General features: G+C 43.5%; 2 protein-coding genes across 2 annotated transcripts; both read right to left on the bottom strand.

Annotated features, from left to right (window-relative positions):
• Positions 1-2,875: 2,875 nt before the first annotated feature.
• On the bottom strand, positions 2,876-7,285 carry LOC113415807 (alpha-2Da adrenergic receptor-like). Its single transcript, XM_026673374.2, has one exon. The coding sequence runs from the start codon at positions 6,742-6,744 to the stop codon at positions 5,545-5,547; it is 1,200 nt and encodes a 399-aa protein (XP_026529159.1). The 5' UTR covers positions 6,745-7,285; the 3' UTR covers positions 2,876-5,544.
• Positions 7,286-13,834: 6,549 nt separating this feature from the next.
• Positions 13,835-24,075, bottom strand: SLC34A1 (solute carrier family 34 member 1). Its single transcript, XM_087953927.1, has 11 exons — positions 24,066-24,075; positions 21,900-22,028; positions 20,486-20,629; positions 19,889-20,000; positions 19,265-19,460; positions 18,564-18,659; positions 16,281-16,383; positions 15,968-16,135; positions 15,674-15,790; positions 14,815-14,939; positions 13,835-14,533 (listed from the first exon to the last, which is right to left on the bottom strand). Exons 1-11 carry the CDS (start codon positions 24,073-24,075, stop codon positions 13,979-13,981), a joined length of 1,755 nt encoding a protein of 584 aa, XP_087810053.1. The 3' UTR covers positions 13,835-13,978.
• Between the last annotated feature and the right edge of the window lie 437 nt (positions 24,076-24,512).

The raw sequence follows: 24,512 nt of genomic DNA, 5'->3' as shown, positions 1-24,512 counted from the left end.
TGAATCCAACTGTTACCCTGATAAATGCACTCTGAACAAAGTTTATGCTTCATGTGAACTGATACCATGACTCTTCGCACAACAACCTTAACTGGGTCAAATAAGGGCTAGTTTACTGTGTAAATAGCTAAATCCACTTGGTGTTGGGTTTAGAAGGAATTTACATGTAGTCCTCAATTAGTGACCGTTCGAAATTACAACATCACTGAAAAAAAATGACATCTGCCCGTTTTTCACACTTATGACCACTGCTGCCTCCCCATGCTCACATGATTTATATTCCAAAGCTTGACAACTGACTCACATTTATGACGGTTGCAGTGTCCTGAAATAATGGGATCCCCTATGGCGACCTTCTGGCAAGCAAACTCAATGGGGAAACCAGATTCACTTAACAATTGTGCTACTAATTTAAGAACTGCAATGATTCACTCAACAAATGTGGTGAGAAAAGTAAAATGGGGCAAAACTCACTTAACAAATCTCACTTAACAACATATATTTGGGGCTCAATTGTGGACATAAGTTGAGGACCACCTGTATTTTACTCCAAAACATCCTTGGGATTGTTTAATCTGTACAATCCTAGCTATATTATAGAAATAGAAAAGAAAGGGTTAACAGAGAATTAACTTTCTCTTCCTGCTGCTGGCAGACAGGGAAGGTCATAGAACAACTCTGCCAAAAAAAAAAAAAGGAGCTGCTATAGCAAATATCTTTATTCCTATTTTTCTTTTCATTCCCTTTTCAGTCACATGGAGAGTTAAAAGGAATGCAATTGCTTTTTTTCCCCAGTCATCCTTAAACATCACAACTGCCTTCACATAATATGCTTTCCCAGGTGAAATCTTTTAACGTTGCTAAATATATTCAGCTTAGTTAATGATCACCTTGGGTAGGTTCACATGAATCCGGTTCGGTTATTTCAGTGATCAAGTTAACTGTGTGGAATGAATGCAGCCTGAGGATGTGCATATGTATGAATATTCTAAAGTATAAGAAATGTTACTAAGGTTGGCTGGCTGAGCTCCTCTGCGATATAACTGAAAGAGAGAGGAGTCCATCATCCAAGCCCAGCCTCAGCCCAACTTGCACTCCGTGGTTGTTCAGTACAATCTCCTTCTGAAGACCAGCAGCTCAGACAAACAACCGCACAAAATTTGGAAACTAAAGGGAGGGCTGGAGCTTGGAACTAGGTCCTCTGGCTTGTGGAATCCAGCTCCCTTGGCGCCAACAGCTGTTTTTAGATAGGTTGAGGGTCAGTGTTTCGTGTTTTTCTATTTTCAGCCCCAAAGCTGGGGAAATTATTCAGCCTCTTGCCTCTGCATGTCTGAGCCAAGAGGGGTTGGCCAGCCTGGTCCTTTCAGATCCAAACTGCATTCCACTCTGCCTCTTGAGGAGACTTTTCCTACTCTGTCACTTAATCTTCTCATGCCCCTTTGCATTGCCATCTTTCCACACATACATCACAGCCTTGTCAACTTCAGCTACATCGCCCTGGTGGAAATGTTGTGTGAGAAGTCCCTTGTCATCGGACTCGTTCAGAAAGCTGCAAGGTCTTCCCTCATAGGAATTCTGGACTGCCTTTCACCATCTGTGTGCCACTTCACCACCTCTTACCTTATGCCCTTCCAACAGCTGCCTTACCAGCAGCTTCCTGGAATGGGACGTTGCTTGAAACCTGGCCCGATAGCACCAATACAAACAGCGCGAAGTAGCTACAAAGCATCATCGTCTAACTTCTTAATCTTCCATTTGGTGGAAATTAAAAAGGGTTAGAGCGATAATAGCCCATCAACAGAAAAGAGAGAAAATGTGCTTGAAAAGGAAGAGTAAATATCTCCCCCCCCCCAACATACAGACACCCAAATTTCATATTTTAAATGACTGCCTGACTAGTCTTAGGACCAAGATCAAAACTGCAAAAAGCTGGATTCCCCATCTCCCATCTTGGCCCAATTGTCAAACTCAGGACTCCCTGCCCCAAGGTGATACTTTTATAGGGGAACTGAAGAATACGGAGGGATATAAAATAACAACTGGATCGGGAAACATCCTGAGAACATACTGTTCTTTTTACTTACTTGCACCATAATTTTAATACAGTTCCCCAGGGCCCCATCTCCCCCTTTAGATATCAAAATTCATTTCCAGCCCTATTTTCTCCCATACCAGCTGGCTGGCTGCAACTCAGAGATGTCAGAATGAGGAAGGGCCATTGCCACAAATGTTTTAATGCAACCCACTCAAGCTCTATCCTACTATCTAGGATACAACTTTATTTACTGCAATCCGCACCATCCAGATATTCAATGTTTGTCCAAATTCTGAACAATCCCAAGGACCATGTGGAAATCAGATGAAATGCAGCCTTTTTGTTTAATTTATACTTAAATCACAGAATGTAGGCAGGTATAATTTGCCTATTAAAAAAACAAAAACAACCCTCATCCCATTGAAAATAGAGTACAGACAATCCAGGAATTTACCGTTTCACAGAAGGTGTGGTAGCAGGACTACATAACACACACAGAGTTTCAAAAGATAATAAGTGGAGATGATCTGGAGCATTGGTGTATTCCACCTCATCAGTGCTGCAAAGGCCATTCTGTTACAAAAAACACACAAATTTGCTAAACTGACCCACCACATAGTGGTTTTGGATGGAAGTCTACACCCTTTAATGATTCTACCTTCACCTCTGTACCTCCTTGCATTCAATCCCAGCGTAGTGCAGAGCAATACTCTGTAGAAGATGCTTTCTGGACCTGTCCAGGCTGCCTGGAAAGGACTGTCCACCATGTTTATCGAATGCCAAAGTTGCTCCATTAAAAACAAAAACAAAAATACAGAACAAAAACACAAAACAAAATTAGACCAACCCTTTATAAGGATGAAACAAAACATCATGGAAGAGTGCAAAATGTCAACCCTGTAGAATTAGTGGAAGGGATTGTTGATACAGAGACTGCATCCCAGGAAGATGAAAATGAAATGTGAGAGGTGGAAACCTTTTAATCCACTTCTGGGTAGAAAGAACAAGCAGTGTAGACCTCCAAGCTGGATGCTGGAGTGCATTTGAAGCGTGACAGGTAACATGCTTTATAAAGAAAAGGTAACTCTTAGTATCAAGTTCATTGATATGTTAGAAGAACCATCATTCTTTCCTTCAGATTCTTTTTCCTTCCAGCTTATCTCAGTGGTCAATCTGTACATGAGAACATAGTTTACCCATACTCTGAGAGATAATAGTTATACACCAGCTGCCTTTCTAGGTGTCTGGAACGGGAGTGAGTAATATGGTGTTAAACTATCTCCGTGGATACCTGCCTAATTTACTCCATCCTTGGTTTGTTCTGTTTTCTGGGAAGAATCAGCTACCAGATGTCACTTTATTAGCTGGTAGAAATGCTTGCCTTGTTTGTAGTTTTATTGTTGGATTCGTCTCCTTAGCAACATAATCAGTAATGCTTACAGGAAGAGAGATTTCAAATTACCCTCATTGATAACTATTTATCACAATAGGACAAGGCAGTAGTCTTCATTTAGGCCTATTGGGGGCTTAAAGCTATGCCCACAGACTATTATCCAGTCACAGGGGACAGGCGGATAGAAAAGCCATTTTGCACAGGGAAGCATATTAAAAAAGCAGTTCGGTGATTGCAAAGTATATTCTGTGAATTGGTCTTGGGTTACAACTGTTGCCCCTTTTTCTGTCCTTAAAGAGTCTCCAAGACATAAACTAAGTTCCTGGCAAACAGAACTTGCATTGCTCCGCTGTCCACCCCCACTCCCTTACAGTACCAGGAAGTAAATAATACCTTGAATGCCTGTTAAAGTTAAGGTTGGAATATCAGGCAGGAGCCCAGAACCTGGACTTGTCCCTCAGTTGTGATTCAGGCAATGGCATGAATTACCCTGCTAAACATATGGGACATCAAAAAAGATTTGATTGTAGGGACAAAGTGCCTAAGAGATGGCAGGTACTTGGCTGTGGCACCAGCTTCAGCTTGAGAAACTAATCTGAACAAACTGGAACAACAGGAAAAGCTTAATTGCTGGAGGCAATATGAAAGACACCTTTGCTATGATTGACAGGAACCTCTTTGCCAAGACCTATGCCTGGCACCTGCCCAGAAGCAGGATCAGAGTAATATTTCCTCAAGCCAGATGATTGAGTAAGCTTTGCAATATGTCCCTTGTTTAGCTCAGCTTCCCCTGAACTAGCAGGCAGGCTAGCTTGCGGACTCTGAAACCGGCAGCTTCACATCACTAAGTAAACCACCATCATCTGCAGGAAATATTCTCCCTCTCCCTCTTGGTCTATCCATCTTTCTGCAATCCCAGGGCATCCCTGGGATAAGTCGGTCCCTTGGTCAAGTCATGTACTGTCCTTGGAAAAGTTCTTCCCATCTTGATACCCCATCAGCCCTCAAAATCCTCAATCAGTGAGACCAATGGCTAAATATATGGGAGCTGTGGTACAGAGGACTCTGGGGATTAGGAAAAGTTATCTTAGGACGTCCATGACTTCGCTCCTTTCCTGTTTGCTCTTTCTGTGGAGGACATCAGCCAAACCTCAAGTTGCTCAAACCCAAAATAACAAGGAAATAATGTTCAGAGGCAGAAGGCTTCTTGCTACAATTATGCAATGAAATCAAACATGAGGTTATCATTGCGACTATATCGCATTCTCTTTGTGAGTTTTTCCTTCAAGACCCCCTAGCTGGCCAGTGTTTCTGATACAGTACCAGACCACCAGATGGATCTTCCTATGATTTTAATAAGCCCCCAATTCCTCCAAATGCCACCACCCTTGTTTTGACAAGGGACAATATACGTGAGACAGAAAAATACGCAGCTGTACATTTTTAGTTCTAGTACCAAAATAGTCAGCCTGCTGAATCCCCTTTAATAGAATCTGTTTCTGTTTCCCCTTCCCACAGAGCAGCTGGGATAAATGAATGTTCCTTCCAAAGCTTCTCTGAGTTAGAGCTGGTTTTGGAGCAGGCTTTCCATTTTAGGATGAAGGATGGAGCACAAACACTGAGGTGGTTCAATATAACTGGCACCCCTAAACCAAGGGTTAGGGTTAGCAAAACCAAGAACATACATTTGCCTGTTTTATTACAACAATGACCCAAATTTGCATGGGGAGTCAAAGCTGCCATAGTAGCCATTATAGCACATCAATAATTTTACCTCAGCCACCCTCTGCTCCCACTACCTCAGTTAATTAGCTTGCTGGACAACAGATCAGGCGACCTCATCAAGCTAGAGAAAAAGGCAGGAGTGTGAAACTGACTCTCGCCAACCAACTGCCTGCCAGTAAGTCACAGAAATCTTGCTTCTTGTGGTGCTTCTGCCCTTCAAGCTACATGCATGTCTGGGGTTTCGGGGAAGTCTTCATTAAAAAGCAGCCGAAGAAATACTCAGCTCCCCAACCTCCACTAGTTACCTTCTGTGGGGCCCCAGGGGGAATGTTCTGTAGCCAGCCCCCTGTCCATCGGGCCTCTCTCGGGGCCCAACCACCATCTAGAGTCCTCATTTTCGGCACAGGAGTAAGTGGGCAGGGGACAGGAGTTGCTGGAAAGCTCTGCGAAAGTCCCGGTTAAAGACCGTATAGATGATGGGGTTGAAGCTGCTGTTGCAGTACCCAATCCAGAAGAAGAATTTGAAGAGGGGCTCGGAGATGCAGCAGCCTTCTCCAAGCACAGATTCCAGGCTGTAGGTAAAGAAGAATGGGAACCAACAGAGGACAAAAGCTCCAATGATAAAAGAAAGGACAAAGGTGAATCTGCGCTCCCGGGCCTGCATCAGCCGATTGGTGGAGAGGGACATATCCCTGCTTCTGCGCTGATGGAGACTGGAGGGAAGTGACCAAGAAAGCCTTGGGGTCCTTGGTGGCCGAGCACTGCTGTTGCCACCGTCATCTACCCTCCATTGGCGAGAGAGCCGTGGCAAGCCAGGCTGGGGACAAGGAAGCTGGCCGGACTCCATTCCCATCTTCTGCGTTTCCCCAGGAGGCTGGGTGCTCCGTCTGCAGGGATTGTACTTGGCCACGGGGATGAGGTTGGGGTAGGACACCCGCCGTGCTGCAATGACCACAGAGTTCCTGTGTTTGGCCACATGATAAATCCGGCAATAGACTGCAACCATGATGAGGCAAGGGGCATAGAAGGAGGCAGTGCAAGAGGCCAGCACATACCAGGTGTCATCATGTAGGAGGCAGACCTGGTCCTGCTGTCTAGACTTAAACAGTGGTGGCAGGGATACAACGGCAGCAATGGCCCAGACAGTCCCAATCATACATTTGACCCTCTGGGGGCTCCTTTTCAAATTATACCGGGCAGCTCGGGTGACTGCCCAGTAGCGATCTAAGCTGATAGCACACAGATGCATGATGGAGGCGGTACAGAACAGGACGTCCAGTGACAAGTAGAAACTGCACCAAAGACCCCCAAAACACCAGTAGCCCATGATCTCATTGGCCAAGGAAAATGGGATAATGAGAGTGGCTACCAGGATATCGGCTGTAGCCATAGACACCAGGAAGAGATTCTGTGGGGCCCGAAGGGCACGGCTAGTGTACACAGCCAATACAACCAGCACATTCCCTGTAAACGTCACAAGAGCCACAGTCAGTACTGCCACAAGGATGAGAGTTGTGGCCAGAGGTGAGTATGGAAAGATAGTGGGTCCCTGATCACTCTGATTGCTAGATCCATTTTGCTGTGGCTCCATCCCTTTTGTCCCCTGACCAGGCCATACCCTGACTGCCTGTGCAAGGTTCACCAGCTCCCAAGTCTTGCTTAGGTAGGGCAAGTTGTATAGTCGGGATAGCTGCAGAAAAGGATGGCCCTGCCACCAACCTTCTTCTCGGGAGGCACCATTCTAAGCCAGGAGGCAACAGCACAAACCTGCAGTGGCACTACGGAATCCAAGCTATCACGTTGGATGTTACAGCAGAATCACAGTCTTCAAGAAGGCATGACGGACCTTGAAGAGTAAGATGGATCCTGGAGAGGCTGTCTGGATTCCAGAATATTTTGAGACAGGCGGCAGATAGAATGGTTTCCCCAGCTCACTCCAGCTACTCTCACCCGTTCTTCCTGTTGCTGTAACTTTCCGGATTGGGTTATTGGGAATATCCAAGACAATATTGGTGGGCAGACAGAAAACTCCAGTCTTCTTGGATACTTCCCTTTGGCTGAAATGATGTGAAGCTCAGCTGGGCTGCTCCAGCTTGAGTCTCTCCCAGTCTGGTCTTTGCGTTCCCTGTAGAGGAGGGAAGGGAGGGGCTGACGGAGTTACTGTTCGGCCTGCAGGCACCCAGCCAAATTTGGCTGGTGGTGGGAGAGGCTGTTTGCTACCAATGTTAATGAGCTTTGGAGAGTCTATGAGTTGCTTACTATGCCCCCACCTGGTAAGTGCAAAGTGGCAGCAAAAGGGGGAAGGACTGTGCCCAGCTGCCTCAGTCACCTATCCCAGACTATTTTTGAAATTAAAACTGTGCAGATCGTTGGTCTCAACATAAATTCCTTCTAAGAAAGTGTATTGGGATTTGCAATCCTTGTTTGTCCAGTCCGGAGGGCGGGGGAAGAAATTAAGATCTTTATTTTCTAATCTTCCTCCGTACCTATACAACTTTTTGCTGGAACAGAAATATGTTACTGGCTTTGTATTCTGTGTCTGTTTTCCCTTTTAATTCCATAGTTAATTTATCCATTTCCACATACTCTAAAAAAATTTTTTTATTATTAAGCCTTCAGGTGGTATGCAGTATGGGAAACATGGTTTATTTGGATTGATAATAGATATGAGAATAGAAAATGAAAATAATGTATATAATAAATAAGAGGGTATGAAAGTATTATGTATTGTAAGTTTTGATAAGACAGATAAATGTATATATAACGTCACAGTGCTGTTTAATAACTTTTGGTATTATGTATAAATGGAAAAAAAACTCAATAAAGCATTAATTTTTTTAAAAAAAGAAATATGTTATTAGTTTAGTGACAGAAACAAGCATTAACTTCTCAGAGTATTGTCTTTCTCCTTCAATCTGTTAGAAGCTCACATCCATGGAAGGAAAGCCAGCAAGTGTACACATTGGTTGAGGACCGTAGGAGTTGTAGTTCTTGAGAGGGTGGTGTCTCTGTGCACGTCAGCCGTGCTGGCCAACTTTGGGGTCAGAAGCTAAGTACAGCTAGGCCCAATTAGGACCTGCAGAGAAGAGCAGGGTTGGAGGCTCCTTTGAGAAGTAGATAACGCAGAGGTGGGTATTCAGCAGGTTCTGACCAGTTCCGGAGAACCGGTAGTGGAAATTTTGAGTAGTTCGGAGAACCAGCAAATCCCACCTCTGACTGGAGATTTTACAGTATCCTTCCTCTGCTACGCCCACCAAGCCACGCCCACAGAACCAGTAATAAAAAAAATCGAATCCCACCACTGAGATAAAGACTTCCAGGAAGATAGTAATGGCAAGCCACAATCATGCTGTTGCCCACTCCCCAAAGCATGCATGGTGGTGGCATACAGTCAGCGGGCATCAAGCACCACTTGAAGGAGAATTCATTATGCTTCTAGTGGGATGGGGGAATAAAGGGGGGATGGCTAGATTTTGTGAGGAAAAAACTCTCCTGAATTCAGAAGCTGTGATTGCCTAGACCTGAAACCTGTGTACTTCTGCACATGCTTAGTGGAATCATTTTCATTAATCCATCAAGTTCCTCAAGGGAAGGCTGTATTTTAAAGGCTTTGGGGGGCAACCTCAAATTAGCAGGATCTGAAATAGATCAATTATTGCCTTGGTTCTTCTCGGCTCTCTGCATTGTTTTTCTTATCTTGCTTTTCTTCAGTAGGGTTCTTACCCAGCCCCTAACCCACCTTTGCTTCCTCACTGGCAAGTTTACAGGCCCACCATCCCAACTCAGAAAGCTCGAACTGCCCAAGGAGCTGCCGATTCAGTTCTACAGAGGAATTATTGAGTCTATCATCTGCACCTCCACAACTGTCTGGTTTGGTTCTGCAACCCAACAGGACAGACACAGACTTCAGAGGATAATTAGGACTGCAGAAAAAACAAATACTACCAACCTGCCTTCCATTGGGGACATGTATACTGCACAAGTCAAAAAGAGGGCTGTAAAAATATTTACAGACCCCTCACATCCTGGACATAAACTGTTTCAACTCCTTCCCTCAAAACGACGCTATAGAGAACAACCAGACACAAGAACAGTTTTCCCCCGAAAACCATCACTCTGCTAAACAAATAATTCCCTCAACACTGTTCAACTATTTACAAAATGTACACTACTATTACTGTTAATCTTCTCATCACTCCTTATCACCCATCCCCTCACACTTGTGATTGTAGGACTGTAACTTTGTTGCCGTATCCTTACGATTTATATTGACTGTTTCCTAGTATGATTTGATTGTTGATTGTACCCTATGAATATCATTAAGTGTTGTGCGTTATGATTCTTGATTCTTAACGAATGTACCTTTTCTTTATGTATATTGAGAGTATTTACACCAAGACAAATTCCTTGTGTGTCCAATCACACTTGGCCAATAAAGTATTCTATTCTATTCTATTCTATTCTATTCTATTCTATTCTATTCTATTCTATTCCATTCCATTCCATTCCATTCCATTCCATTCTATTCCATTCTATTCTATTCTATTCTATTCTATTCTATTCTATCCTATCTCAGCTGTTTTGGCAGAGCCATCTGGCCCTTGGCCTCTACTCCTTGGCTAGCTTTCCCAGGACTATAAATTAAGATTCCTGTTATCCCACATTGCCGCCCAGTGGCCAGAGTTGTCTGTGCACTAACCTCACTTCCAAAAGACGCTGGCATAACGTGTTACAGAAATAGTGTTAACTGCCAAATAAAGGAGTAGGTTGAATTTTAAAATATAGCTCGCCTACCGACAGGCATTTGAGAGGAGTGGGCGGCTGAATCCTTTTAAAGGAACTGTTTGCCAAGGGTCTTTATGAGCCATTTATAGCAATGCAGTTTCTTTCTCAAATCCAGGCTGGGCATTAGCAATGCAAATGAAGTATCTCAGGGAATTATTCCTATGCTATACTAAATACCAGGTTTGCTCAGAAGAGACCTACAGGCAATTAACAAGACTGTGTAAGGTGTCAATTTGCAAGGATCCTATTTTCGTGCATAAACCCACAAACAAACAAGGGTGTAAAGATCACAGGATACTATCATCTATTTCGTTTCTCAGAAGAATCTTTGAGACGTGTTTCACTAAAGATGGTTGTTTTTCATGGCAGCAACATTCTGTGGAGTTATTTCTAGACCACTATAATGACAGATATGGACTAACTTGGGGGGTTCCCAACTGTGGGTCAGAACTGCAGGGTGTAGAAGAGGGTTGCAAGCCCTGTAGAGGGAACCACAATTTTCGGAAAGGATTACTCAGACACCGTGGAAATTACTGTCAAGATTTTCCTCTCAGTTTTGCTTGATTTGTCCACACAAACCCAGAGTACACAGTTACCGTGTTGCAAAGTTTGGAAACCTTTGCTATGTATACATATAATTATTAAAAAGTAAGTGGTACTGTTATTTCTTGCCCAATTCTAACTCAATAAAATAATTCATTTAATTTGTGATGTGCATATGTGTGCTTGCACATGTGCATCATTTCACAACACCACAAAGCTTAGGAACCTTGGGCTGATTTCAGATGTTTAGGAAGGACCATAATGACTATCAGTTATTTAAAGGTTTCCTGTTTTTAAAAGATATATTTGTTTTAACTGGTGAGTAAAATATCTTTAGAGATAGTTAAAGTTATACAGATTTTTATCTTAATTGGGACATAGACCAAAAAGTGCCATACTAGAAAAGGAGTATCTTCAACCGCCCATTTCTGTTTTTTAGTACCTTGTTAATTTATTTTCTTTGTAAAATTTGGATGCCTGATTAATCATTGTCATGAAAGGGTCTCTGCACATCTGTATTTTTCATGGTCAGGCCTATCCAGAGCATGTCCAGAGGTTTTATGGGGGCAGAATGCTGGAAGCTCTGCCGCAGAATCTGTGCACATACGACGCTTTGAGGAGGGTGCACCAAGATCACCCTAAGAAATGCAAAAGTGATATAAGACAGCCCAGGCATGTCTGCTTTACATTCCTAATTTTCAAGGACTCTGCTGCCCCTTTCACTGAAAAGGAGAGGAGGACAGGTAAATTATCCGATTATGTTAAGGGCTTTGCTCAAAAACCTTCACTGAAGGCAGGGAGGGCAATGTACTTCTCCCTTAAGTTCACTTGTTGGAATAAAACACCTCTGTATGTTTGAATACTGGTGGGAGTAACTTGTTAATGAAAAACCACTGTCAAGGATTCTGCTGCCCAATTACAAGGGATAGGATTTTGCCTTTGGGGGCACTTTTTCCAAAATGATATTGTTCCATTCACTTGCACAGCAGTACAAGTAATCCTTGACTTGTAACCATCGTTTAGTGACCATTTGACGTTACGATGGCATTGAAAAAAAAGTGACATGGCCATTTTTCACATTTACAACTGTTGCTAGGTGTAAGTGTTGCAGCATCCCCGTGATCACATTATGATCAAAATTTGGATGCTTGGCAACTGGCATGTATTTATGATGGTTGCAGCATTCCTGGGTTATGCACTCACCTTCTGCGCCCTTCTGACAAACAAAATCAACGGGGAAGCCAGACAATTGTCAACAACCGTGTCAGGAAAGGTGATAAAGTGGGGTAAAACTCACTTAACAACCGTCTTGCTTAGCGATGGAAATTTTGGGCTCAGTTGTAGTCATAAGTCAGGAAGTATCTTTAAATCATGGAATGGGTTTCACAATATGGCTGGGTGATCACAATACTGGCCACGGCAGTGCATTCAAAACCCATAGTGTACACAAAGTTCAGTTCCTTTGCGTTCAGATGCCTAAGGAATTGTGGCTAACCAGGAAGAAAAGCTTGATCTTCTCATTAGGAAAAAAAGAAAAAAGATGTTTGGATAGCAAATCAAATAGTGCAGTGTATTAATACACTGAGTAACAGTCTATTTATGCCCATAAAAATCCAGGGCACTTCCTTCTCCAAAAAGTAATGTTATTCCTGGGACCTCATCATTCAAGAAACAGAAAATTATATACTGTAATATTCTAGCTCACTTAAAGAACAGACTTATGCGTGAACTTTATTTTTGAAGGAGTGACTTAGAAACACACCTGGATGCTCAAATTATGCAACAGGGGACACAGATCTGAAAGAAACTCTGCAAATTCAAGCTTGACAAAAGCAGAAACACAAGGTGTCCTGGGATTATGTTCCAAAGCAAAGGTAAAAATGACAGAGTGCACGTTCGGGTGACATAATCATAAAGTAAATGCGAACATGAGACATGGAGAAGATTCAGGGAAGATTACAAAATTTCCTAGTACTTGCAATTTTTTTTTAAAGCAACCAAAATAACCAAAGTGCTGGCTACACTCCTAATTCAAACCAGGTTCGGGGTCTGCTAATGGGGTAGATTCACTCCCTCTCCCCAAAGTATATTCTTATGTGATCGGTTTCTCTGTTAACATAGGGGTTTCTATTCGTAAAAACTTAAAAATCAAAGGAAATGGTTTCTGTCTTAGGACTGTTAGTTGCTGATCTGCATCACGTTATTGGTTCAACCTCAGCTGAATTTCAGCGGTAGCTAAGAGAGTATTGTGTCACATTTTATGAATAGTACACACCACATTCTTCACAATCTACATTTTCACTGGAATAATGAAAATTATGAGAACAGTTACCGTATTTTTCAGGCTATAAGACGCACCAGACCATCAGATTCACCTAAGCTTAGAGGAGGAAAACAAGAAAAAAAAAGTAGTTTTTTGCCTCGGTGGGTCCCATTTTTGCCCTCCCCGGCATCTAGAAACACTTTGCAGGCCAAAAACATGCCCATCTTTGGCATCCCCAATGCCGGGGAGGGCAAAAATGCGACCCACAGAGGCTTCAGGAGGCCAAAAACAGGCCTGTATTCACTCTATAAGACACAGAGACGTTTCCACCCACTTTTGGGGTGTGTGTGCATCTTATAGTCGGAAAAATACAATATATAGTAAAAGCTACAGAAACAAATGTCTCCCCATTTCTATTTCTAGAATTTTTCTGGAACCCAAATTGAAGTGATCTGTAACTACCAAGCAGAAATATAAGCAGAGTAAATGTAGCAACTGATTGCTTAGGGATTCCAAAATTATTATTATTATTAGAATTATTTAAGAAAGCACCATTGTACCAATTTCTATCACTTACTTGCTCATAAAGAATTTGACAGCCAGAATCTATTAAGACAATACTATAAAATGGAGTAGATGTTCCACAGGTTCAAACAACCTCTAGATGGTTTTTGCTTCCAATTCCCACTGGTTTCAATTAGCACATATAATGATTTTGAGATGATGTGAGTTGTCATCAGACATTTGAAGAGCCTTGTTGTCAAGTTAAAAGGAAAATATCTTTCAATCACCATTATAAGTAATTCTGCAAATGAGTTGCACATGGGGAGACTTACAGTTCTGCTACAAAATAACTTCCGAATATATGGAGCTCCTGTTACACAGATGCTAAGGGCAATCGAGAGTGCTGCATTATAAGTACTATAAACTCTCCTGCACTATACGTAAGTCCACATGCACTCCTTCACTGATGCTCATAACAAAATGATAGGCACAGTGAACACCAAATGCCAGTTATAGCCATATTTCCCATGAAAAGCTGCACCCAATGGGACATGAATCTATATTGGCTGGAATACACATGTGGCAATGACAGAGTTCCGGTGAGGAGGGCAGCTATCAACACAAACTCCAATATTTGATGCAGTTTCTTGTCATGCTTTTTCTTTTATCATTCCTTGTCTGCTCAGCATCACTGTCTGCAGGCCACAACAGAGCTGTGCTCTGGCACAAATCACAGGCGGCTAGCAGGCTGCGTTGGCAGAATATTCACCTGGGATGAGAGTCTTGGTGGTGGAGACCATTCCTCTAAGAAGAAAACAGAAGGCTTCGGCAAGCCTTTTCTGACCTTAACCTCTGGTGACTTCTTTTTACATTCCCCTTGGCTACCTGAACAATAGGCAGCGCAACACGCCATGGCTCTGGTCATCAGCCCATCCAAGGGTTGCAAAGAATGAAGCCAGTACGGCAAGAAGTCCCAACTCTGAAGCCACCTGGGCAGTCGGTCTGGACTTCGTGACTGCATGATGTTGATAACAGCCACACAAGCTAGAAGAATCAGGAACGGAGATCCCACTCCTACCAGCACCTGCCATCCTGCCACGGAGAGTCCGAAAACCAACGACGGCAACAAGAGGAAGCAGATAATCAGGTAGAAGACAGCAAACCAGCGATACTTGGCCGTCTGTTCACCTAACGCTTTGGCCATGCGGATTGGGAGGCGAGTACAAGGCAGGGGATACCACAGCAAAATCCCAGAGATGTTGAAGAAGAAGTGGCAGAGAGCAATCTGAGAAGGGAAGCCACAAACATAGCAGTTCTTTCAGGTGCAACATTGGGAAGAAATGCCCACCAGGCACATGGTTTGTGGGGAGAGCAAGGAAAGGAACCTAATACCCCTTTCATTCTAATGCCTCTCTGATTTACCATTGCGGTTCCTCCTGGGTTTTTTTGATAGCTGGTGGGAATGGCAGTCCTTAGTGGCACATAAAGAAATCCTTAGGCGGGGAAATCTATGGTCATAAGCCATCATCTCTAGTCCAACAGAATAGAAAGAGGGCATCTCCTCACCTGCAAGGCACTGGCCAATTTATCCCCTGGGCTGGCCAGGGCTGCTAGGATAGCAGTGGTTGTAGTTCCAATGTTAGAACCGAGAGTGAGGGGATACGCACGTTCTAAGCTGATCATCCCAAGACCTGTCCCACAAAAGAAAAGAGCAGCTGGTCAAAAAGTTAGCAACTCCCTTCCCCACAATACACACAAGAGCAGTGCAAAGGAAGCCCTCCTTTATTCCACAAAAGCAGAGTTCCTGAAGATGAGTCCAGTTCCTCATTATCCCCATTCAGTCATCTCGTTTAACCAGGTTACTGAATAAACCATCTGGCTTTGCATCACATACTAAGGAGGCTAGATTAGATTAGATGACCTCTAATATGGACTATTCCTTCCATGTTTCTATGAGGTATATTCTGAACCAAGCAAGATGGATTTGTACCCACGTTAAGCCATGAAAAATCACCAAGCTTATCGTGGTTGTTGCTTATGCACCTGCTAAATTTTAACTGGCTAAATATGTTATGTGAACATAGATACAGCACCTTGCATCTCAATAATTTCTGAGATAGCTGTGCCTTCAAATCATCATTGCATCACTATGTTCTGTTTAAGTATGATAGTAACATTTTGCATATTTATTCCATATATCCCAGAGCAGCTATACCTTTAAACCCCAGGCTGACCTCCTCCTGCCATGGTGAATGGGACAGATGTGGCTAAGAATTATTATTAGCAGATTGGTGCTTCTCTTCTCCTTTTGCAGGGGGGCTAAAAATCCACAGTAAATCTCATCCTGAGTTTTTTTTGTACAACACAGTCCTTCCATCTTGAGCTTGCTACTAGGATTTGGGGGAAAAGATATTGGGGGACTTACCTACGAGAGGGGTGATTGCTGACGTGAAGACAGAGCTACTTTGCATTACAAACGTCATCCCGGCACCAACAAGCATGGCAAAGTAACCGGTGGCCCATCCAAAAGGTGATGGAAGATCTGCCCAAACCAGTGCAATGTCAGAAACAGCAAGGAGAAGAGAGGATTCACATAGATGGGCTCTACTACAAGAACTTGTAGTAGAACTTGTAGTAGAACCTTCAGAGGCCCGACATCTAAACTTGTTGACCCAAGAAATCTCCAGTCTGATGGGAGACAACCAGTCCATCAGCCTACCTGTGTTAATGACCTTCTGGATAGCTCTGGCCACCTGGCCTTTGAGCACAGAGTTCAACAGTTTGACCAACATCATAAGACAGGTGCACAGTACAGTCAGGGATCCAGCCAGCAACATGAGTCCTACAGCCAAGTCTGGCAAAGAGGAGTCCACAAACAGGTGATTGCCTAGACAAAGGAGCAGTGGTCAATGCAAGAGGCCTGCTTCCCCCGCTCCTCCTACTTTCGTGGCCTGGCAGGAGGAACAGGGGCATCTGTGGCATCTGTAGCCATTTCTTTCAGAGCTTTGTTGCATGAAGTTGCTGATGCTTACATTTCTGTGGCATGGCACTGCTGAAGTTCCCAGCACTTTCCAGACAGTTTGGCATAAGGGAGCTACAGTTTCGGGATCTTCCTCTTGTGCCTGCTGAAGAAATCTATAAAAAAAGAGGGTCATCCTAACATTTTGTAGGAAGTTTGGGGAGATGTATGAGGAAACCCCCCCATACACACTCATTTCCAGTCAAAAACAGCCTTATTCACAATGCCATTAATACTTAGCCATTCAATTCTTCCATCTCATTCCTTTCGTTCATTCAGAAGTGATCCTTGCAGAGCAAATATTGCTAAAATATTAATCCTAACACCAATTAGCTTCCATAACAACCTTCATATTTCATCCATCAGCACACATTTAGCATTGGTTCCAGGGCAGTGACATCCCTTAACTCCCTCAGGAAAAAAAAGACATTTCCCAACCTCTTGTTCCTCTGCTGTTTCCCAGATACATTCTTGGAGGTGGAAGAACATATCAATCTAGGAAGAACACCAAATATTGGTATACTAGTTAATGAAAATTACTGGCAGCCATGTGGCCAAAAGGACATTAGAGTATTGTAACTAATTTCACTGCTCTCTGTTTCACTATGCGTGTGTGTATGTGTGTGTACACAGGCATACATACAACATACATACATACATACATACATACATACATACATACATATACAGTGTTGTGTGTGTGATAAATTATACATTTAATAACATGCCATGATATTCATGCTTGACTCATTAGAGATTATTAGAGATTTTTGGATCAATATATAAAAACGTTTCAGCTTTTCAACGTTTCCTTTGTCCGAGGACCTACTCCTTGGTGAGCCATTTGCCTTGGCAATTTGAGCTTGAGATAGGGACAGGATCAGAAAGGTGTCAACTCATAAAACGTTTCTATGCCCGTTTTACAGTTGCCAACAGAAAAGCGGGGATGGGAAAGGAGTTTGAAAGAGCAGTACAGCAGTTTGGAATCAAAAGTGCATTCCATTCATAACTTGCAGAGATAGTAACTAGGCGACCGGAGTTTCTGCACAGGCAAATCTCTAATTGGAGAATATGAATTATGACGCACTCAAAGGGGTGGGGGGAAACCAAGGTTAAGGGTGACAGTGAATTACATGCATGTTCCCTCCTAATAAATTCATTATGGGTTTTGAAGTTTGGCTCGAGGCTCATGATTTAGTTAGGGCAACTGCTGGAATCCTGACAAAAGGACTTCTGGGGGCTGATACTTTGGGGTCAGAGGGAGCTGGCAAGAACCCTTCCTGGTGGGGAAACAGACCATCCACATTCTCCAGAAAACGTCACCATTGCAAAATGAAAGGTTTTTTTTTTACAATTTTTACAGTTTGGGTTACAACACAACTGAGCTGGAAACAGATTGGCTCCATATTCAGATTCAAATTATGCAATGGGGCTTTGGAATTTGTGCACAATCCTCATTCAGAAGTGCTCCAAGCTTTTCTCCCCCACAATAGAAGTGCACAGCTATAAATAACTATGAACGTCTTTCTTTTTAAAATCTATATCCTCTCATCACTGCATAACCACCTGTTTAGTTACTGGATTTTTAAAAAAGGAATCTGAACTAGTGTAAATAGAGAAAATTAACATATTCCAAAGAGAAAATTAACATATTCCAATTCCAATATGGAACTCTTATTAGAAGAAAAGGCACGCTCAATTCATCAGTGGCTGAACTGCATTTCAAAATGTTTTCCATTCATGCATATCTATAGAGAGGCATGATGTTAAAGACAATATTCTGAAAGGGCCCAAAGCAATTGGCATTCTCCCACACCTAGGATACCTGGAAGATTACCTATGACTAGGTTGGCTATCCAAGTGCTAGGTCTCAGATTAGGGCCAGAACTAAGAGTAGTATTAGGACAAGGTTACCCTTAAAGCAGGGGTGTCCAACCTTGGCAACTTTAAGACTTGTGGACTTCAATTCCCAGAATTCCTCAGCCAGCTGGCTGAGGAATTCTGGGAATTGAAGTCCACAAGTCTTAAAGTTGCCAAGGTTGGACACCCCTGCCTTAGAGCTTTGCTGGGAGTCGAAGTCCACAAGTCTTAAAGTTGCCAAGATTGGAGACCCCTGCCCTAGAGGTTCCACCAACTGAAGTATATATGCTGTGTTAATCAGAAAGAAACCTTCTCAGTAGTGGCCTCTTTATAGGGCAGGGACTCTGGAACATCTTCTGCATGGTATTTGCTGTTATCTCTTCCATTCCTCCCTCCTCTCCATTCTATCTTTTCTCTCCTTTGGCACAATTCTCACCTGCGGAGCTGGCACTTCACACCACACCCGAATCAGACTTTTGTTATGCAAGCTTTCATTGCCTGTGGCAATCCCTGGGATCACTGACTTATCCAGCTGAAGGGAACAAAAAAAAAACACCTTAAATTGTGGCCAGAGTGGAAGATACCTCTCTTATCCCCACCTCCAAAGGTTACTGTATAGGTAATCCTCAACTTATAACCACAGTTGGGTCCATAATTTCCATTGCTAAGCAAGGTGGCCATTAAATGAGTCGTGCCTGATTTTACGACCTTTTGGCCACTGTCGTTAAGTGAATCCTTGCAAATGCTAAGTGACTCATTGCAGTGTTAAGTGAAACCGGCTTCCCCTTTGATTTTACTTGTTGGAAGCCATCTGGGAAAGTTGCAAATGGCCCTCGCTTGACCCCAGGATGCTGCAACCGTTGCTGGCAGCCAAGAGCTGCTTGCCAAGCACCTGGATTTTGATTGTGTGGCCATGGGAATGCTGTGCAAGGACCGGTCCTATGACGCTTTTTTCAGTGTTGTTGTAACTTCATTAAAGAAATGGTTATAAGTTGAGGACCGCTTGTATAGAAAACCGAGAAGGATCTCCCAGGAGAAAGACCAAGAGGGCGCAGTTATGTTTAGATTAGCCTTTCCCAAGCTGGTACCCTCCAGATCTTCAGTGTCATAATCCTCCACCTGGCACAGCACACCCACCTGGACAATAAGGCCAGTGAAGGGCTCCGTGATTACTTTCAGGAGCTCTGGTGCATCCCGTCCACTGCGCAGGTTGAGAGTCGCCACGGAAACTTTGGTGATGAGGTGCAGATAGCCAGTGGCCACTTCCAGAGGCAGCAGAATCAGCACCGACAACCAGTTGAAGCAGTCATGCACCGTGGCCCCCGCAAAGGCCCTGTTAGACAACAGAGAAGCTTTTGCTGTTGTGAAATATCGGAGTTGTGGCATGACTGCTGGATGAGTCCTACCTATGGATGAGTCCTACCTGAGCATCCATCCAAATTGTCCGTATTGCAGAAATGTCTCTGAGCCCCACTTCTGCCTATTTGTTTTGCTTACCTGTGTTACTAATTACTCCTGGTTTAAGACATGCCTGGTTCTTCTTTACTCCTGACTTTGTAGCCCCAGCAGCCTCCAACCTCAACCGTCTCCTGGCATCCTCCTATAGTTGATGAATACTTTCTCCTTCGGCCAACCTGCTCCTGCTCTTCATCCAGCTGTGCCCATCACACAACTGGCCTTCTCTCCAGGGCAAAAGCTGGCTACATCCTTGGCCTCCATCTGCCGTCCCTGGGCTCCCTCCTCCCACACAATAATACTTGCCTCTTAAATTCGCTCCTGTCGCCAGCTTGCATAAGTGCCACAATGGTGTTGGTGACTGAGGTCCCTATATTGGAGCCCATGATGATGGGGATGGCTGAACCTACCTCCAGCACTAGAGAGCAAAGGGCAAAGAGCACCTGGTGAGAACCTTGGCTTGAAGATGCCACCATAGCATCATAAACAGAATGAGAGTTTAGGCACACTTTTCCTCCTGGCCAAACTCTTCCTCTCCGGTCCTATGTATATCTCCATCAGACATGTCAATGTATTAATTCCCCACAATTGCAATTACATTATTATCAGCCCCCACCCATATGTCATTATCAATACAAATATTACCACAAAAGGAACACCTGGAACCTCTTACAACTAGATACAACTCTAGGGCTGTCTGATTGGGAGTGCTGGGAGTTGTAGTTCAATGACATTTGGAGGTCAAACATTCCCACTCCTGATACAAAAGAAGAGGAACTACTAAGGTTACACAGTTATGCCACAATCAACTAGGAAATAGGAAAGGGCAAGGGGTCAGAGGAGCCACTTCTTTTGTATATTCATGTAGCCAGATTCTGATTTGAGTCCATCAGTGTTACTCACACCCTGAGGAAACCATGCTCACGATGATGGATGTGGAGGTGCTGGAACTCTGCACAAGGACAGTAACAAGGACTCCTACCACAAGCCCTGCCACTGGGTTGGAGAGGATAGCATTGTCCTTGAAAATGTCTCCAGCTACTTTCCCTGGAAGGGGGGAAAAAGCAGAGAGTTTAGCAAAACAGATCTGAACATATGGCATCAAGTCTGGTCCAGCTTACTCATAAAGCAGGTTTTAGTTAGAGTCTGTTAATTACTGGCTGAACGTATAGCTAGTGCCTTATTTCCCCAGTTAAAAGATTCCAGTTTAGAATGAGCTCTTTCTAGAAATGGGATGGGGAAATCTACAGGAAGCCTATGAATAAAACCATTTAAAAGCTCTTTCTTTTTGCTAAAATGAAGAAAACATGAAGTTGGTTTCTCTGTATAAGGATTGTGTGCAGTATCATAAGCAATTTCTCATTTCCGCTAGTTCTGTGGTGCTTAATTGAAATTCTTAAAAAAAAGAGATCCTGAAAATTTGAGGAGAGGAGAAAGAGCGGACATATTAATAAAATATGGTAGAATTATTGCAATACACTCTAGCTGATATGTGACAGAGCTGATCAAATGAGGTTGGCCTCAAAGTGTTTGCTAATCAGAAATGACATTTTCCTTTCATGAACAAAATTTACCCTTTTGGAGAAGAGATTATGGACTTCCCATTAGGTACCGAAAAACATCTGGAGGGAAGGGAAAGGGTCACATGAATCTCTAGTAAAATTATTGAAATTCAACTTTACACACACCAGCTTTCTTCCCTAATAAACTTACTGATCCCATTGATAGGGAAATAATTAACCAAGGTGTCTTCTGCACCTTGATCTCCTTTCTTGTCCAAAAGACTTATTTTGCATGATAACATGCTTCCTACTCATACTCCCAGGGCTTTCAATCATTCCTTCTACTCTCGGTTCAAGCTCTCTTCATCTTCTGACTTGGACTGTGCAACAACACCACTTCCCTGACTGACTAGCCTTGTTTCCACAATGGAGGGCAATATGTTAAGGTTTCAAAATGCAGATGGACTTAACAAATGTTTTCCTATCACCGTGTTATTCCCTAAATAAATCTTGTCTATCTTCTTTTTACCCAAGAATACTTCCTTACAGCAGTTACACTCCTCCTAACTTCCATGTTTCTCACTCCGTGCGTTTCTTCCACTGCAACAAAGCCTTCCAGTGATATCCCAGTGTTACCCTTAGCCTCTTTCTTCACAGCCCAACTCCAACAGCACCCACACCAGCAGTAGAGACAGACAGGAGGTGGATGGAACCCACACGGAAGGACATGTAGCACTTTCATTCTGAGGGACCATTAGGGAGGAAAGGCTGGAGAGGAGGAGAGGAGAGGCAGGCAAGTATCGGGGTGACCTCACCTCCTGCCAGCTGGAAAGCGGAGCTCAGCACATCAAGGGAGCACACAAACAGGTATAGAAAGGCAAACATCAAAGGGACCTTGAGAAAGGAAATAAGGATGGATCTGGTTCTTGCACATTTGCCAAGGGCTGCAAAGGAAGAACAGAGATTAAATACAGTCATGCAGTAGATTCAGTTCAACTTTTATCACCCACAGACAATCTAACTGTAACCTGCTGCTGCTCCGTTTCATTTTTTTCCACAACACTAAGCTTTCCATGTCATTGCTATACCCTGAGAAAGCTTATGTAGGAGCTCCAGATGGGGCCAGGCCTTTTAAATCAGTTAAAATTAAGCTTCATCATAACAAATAAATAACAACAATAAAAAGATATACCAGTGATTGTGCCTCGAAAACAGGGGGGGAAAACCTACATACATTACAGGGACTAAAGATAAAAGAAGAAAAAGAAATTAAGGGGAAAAAAGATCTGTGTAGTATCAGTATAAAGTCAGTTACATTTTGTAATTAAATCTAAGCCACGTAGAAACACATTGCTACATCGTCACATTTTTAGAACATGCTGCCATTTCAAAAATTGACAACGAACAGGTATCTGGATCAGAGGTGGTCTTCAGCAGGTTCTGACCAGTTCTGGAGAACCAGTAGTGGAAATTTTGAGTAGTTTGGAGAACCGGCAAATACCACCTCTGACTAGAGATTTTACAGTATCCTCCCCTGCCACGCCCACCAAGCCACGCCCACAGAACCGATAGTTTAAAAAAATTGAATCCCACCACTGATCTGAAATCCATTCCTGAACTTCACGAGAATAAGTTTCTCTACATGAGGGGTGTCAAACTCAAGGCCTGTGGGCCAGATCCAGCCTACAGGGTGCTTAGATCTGGCCCACGGGACTGGCCCGGAAACAGCAAAGGACCGGATCGCAGTGCCTCTGCTAGCGAAAACGGAGTGCACACACACCACCACCCCCGGGCTCCAGTTTTGCTGGCAGAGGGCTATCAAAACAAACTAAAAACATGTATTTGAGCATGCAAGAAGGGGCAGGAAAGGAGAAAGGAAAAGAGGAAAGAAAAATAAAAAGAAGGGAAGATTGGAAGAGAGCAAGGAAGGAAAAATAAGGGAAGGTGTTCCATATTGACAGACTTGAAACCCTGCGTTCCTATTGGTCCATTTTAACCGCGACCTGATTGGACAACCAGGGCGGTTGTGATTGGCTCGCTAAGAGCCTGCCACAATTGGTCCAAACCAAGCGCGGGAGACTCGAAGCAATGTCATTGGCCGCTAAAACCCCGGCAAGCTCTATAAAAGAGCCGCCGCGGCTGCTATTCTTTTGAGCTGGTTTTAGCAGATAAATAAAGAGCTGTTGTTACTGAACCGGAGTCTCTCGTCTTTATGAACCCGACCCTTCGAACTTAACAGAAGGAGATTGAAAAGGGAACGAAAAAGAAGAAAAGGAAGGAAAGAAGGAGATTATAATAAGAGTGTGTGAGGGTCTCAGGGAAGTCCTGCCTTAGCACTTGGCCACCACAGTTGCCCCTGACATGAGTCCCATGTCATGTCCACTATGGACATGCCCACCCCTGGCTATGCCCGTCATGGCCACACACACCCCAGCCCTCCAAGGTCAAACACAACCCTGATGCAGCCCTCAATGAAATCAAGTTTGACATCCCTATTCCACATTTACATAAACTTAATGTCTTTCTTGAGACCCAGCATGATCAACACACTGATAATTTCATATTTAATTTCTTCAAGTGCTCTCTGTGGCCCGCCCTTAATTGTAGAGGATATGGCTACCTGATTGTGTGCGCACATTAAACCATGGCTAAAGCAGCAATTTTGGATCAGGATACGAAACAAATCACATTTGCTGTTATAGAGCTGGTGAATCATTACATTTTCTAACCTTCCCCAGGAAAACGTTAGATGGATAGTTCGATTTCGATTTCTCGTCAAGTCCTCCAACTCCCTTTTTACTGAACATGGATGGTTTAAACATTGTTTTACTGTGTACAGGTTTAGTTTGTATTAATTTCACTGTCGTGCTTTGAAGAATGCTCGCTTGGAAAGACTGTGTGATTATTTTAAATACAATAATTTACAAAAGGATGAGGAAACTTATGCTCCTGAGGCAGAGGAAGTATAGTTCATCTCTCACAACCCGCCATGCTGGTTGTGCTGCCGAGAGTTGAATCTGGAAGGGCCCTGATTTTCACACACCCCAAATTCCAAACCCTGAGAGGAAACATGAAATTGCTTTGGAGACTTTGCTTTCATCCCCCAAATGGGCCCTGTGTCTGCTTGCACTCAGGGTAAAAAGGAACTTTTTGTCAGCAAGGAGAATGTGAAAAAGAAGTACCCATCCATCCATCCATCCATCCATCCGCCCGCCTGGCATTCCAATCCCTAAACCAGGGGTGTCCAACCTTGGCAACTTTAAGACTTGTGGACTTCAACTCCCAGAATTCCTCAGCCAGCAAAGCTGGCTGAGGAATTCTGGGAGTTGAAGTCCACAAGTCTTAAAGTTGCCAAGGTTGGACACCCCTGCCCTAAACAAACCCAACTATTGCGACTCCTGCTTGAGTTTCTTAGTAACAGTAAAGAA

The sequence above is a fragment of the Notechis scutatus genome, chromosome 2 (genome assembly GCF_049901735.1).
Source record: "Notechis scutatus isolate UNSWTSFEM ecotype Mainland chromosome 2, rNotScu1.2, whole genome shotgun sequence".
NCBI lineage: Eukaryota > Metazoa > Chordata > Lepidosauria > Squamata > Elapidae > Notechis > Notechis scutatus.
Note: the sequence above shows the minus strand (reverse complement) of the source record. Positions and strands in the feature narration are given on the sequence as shown.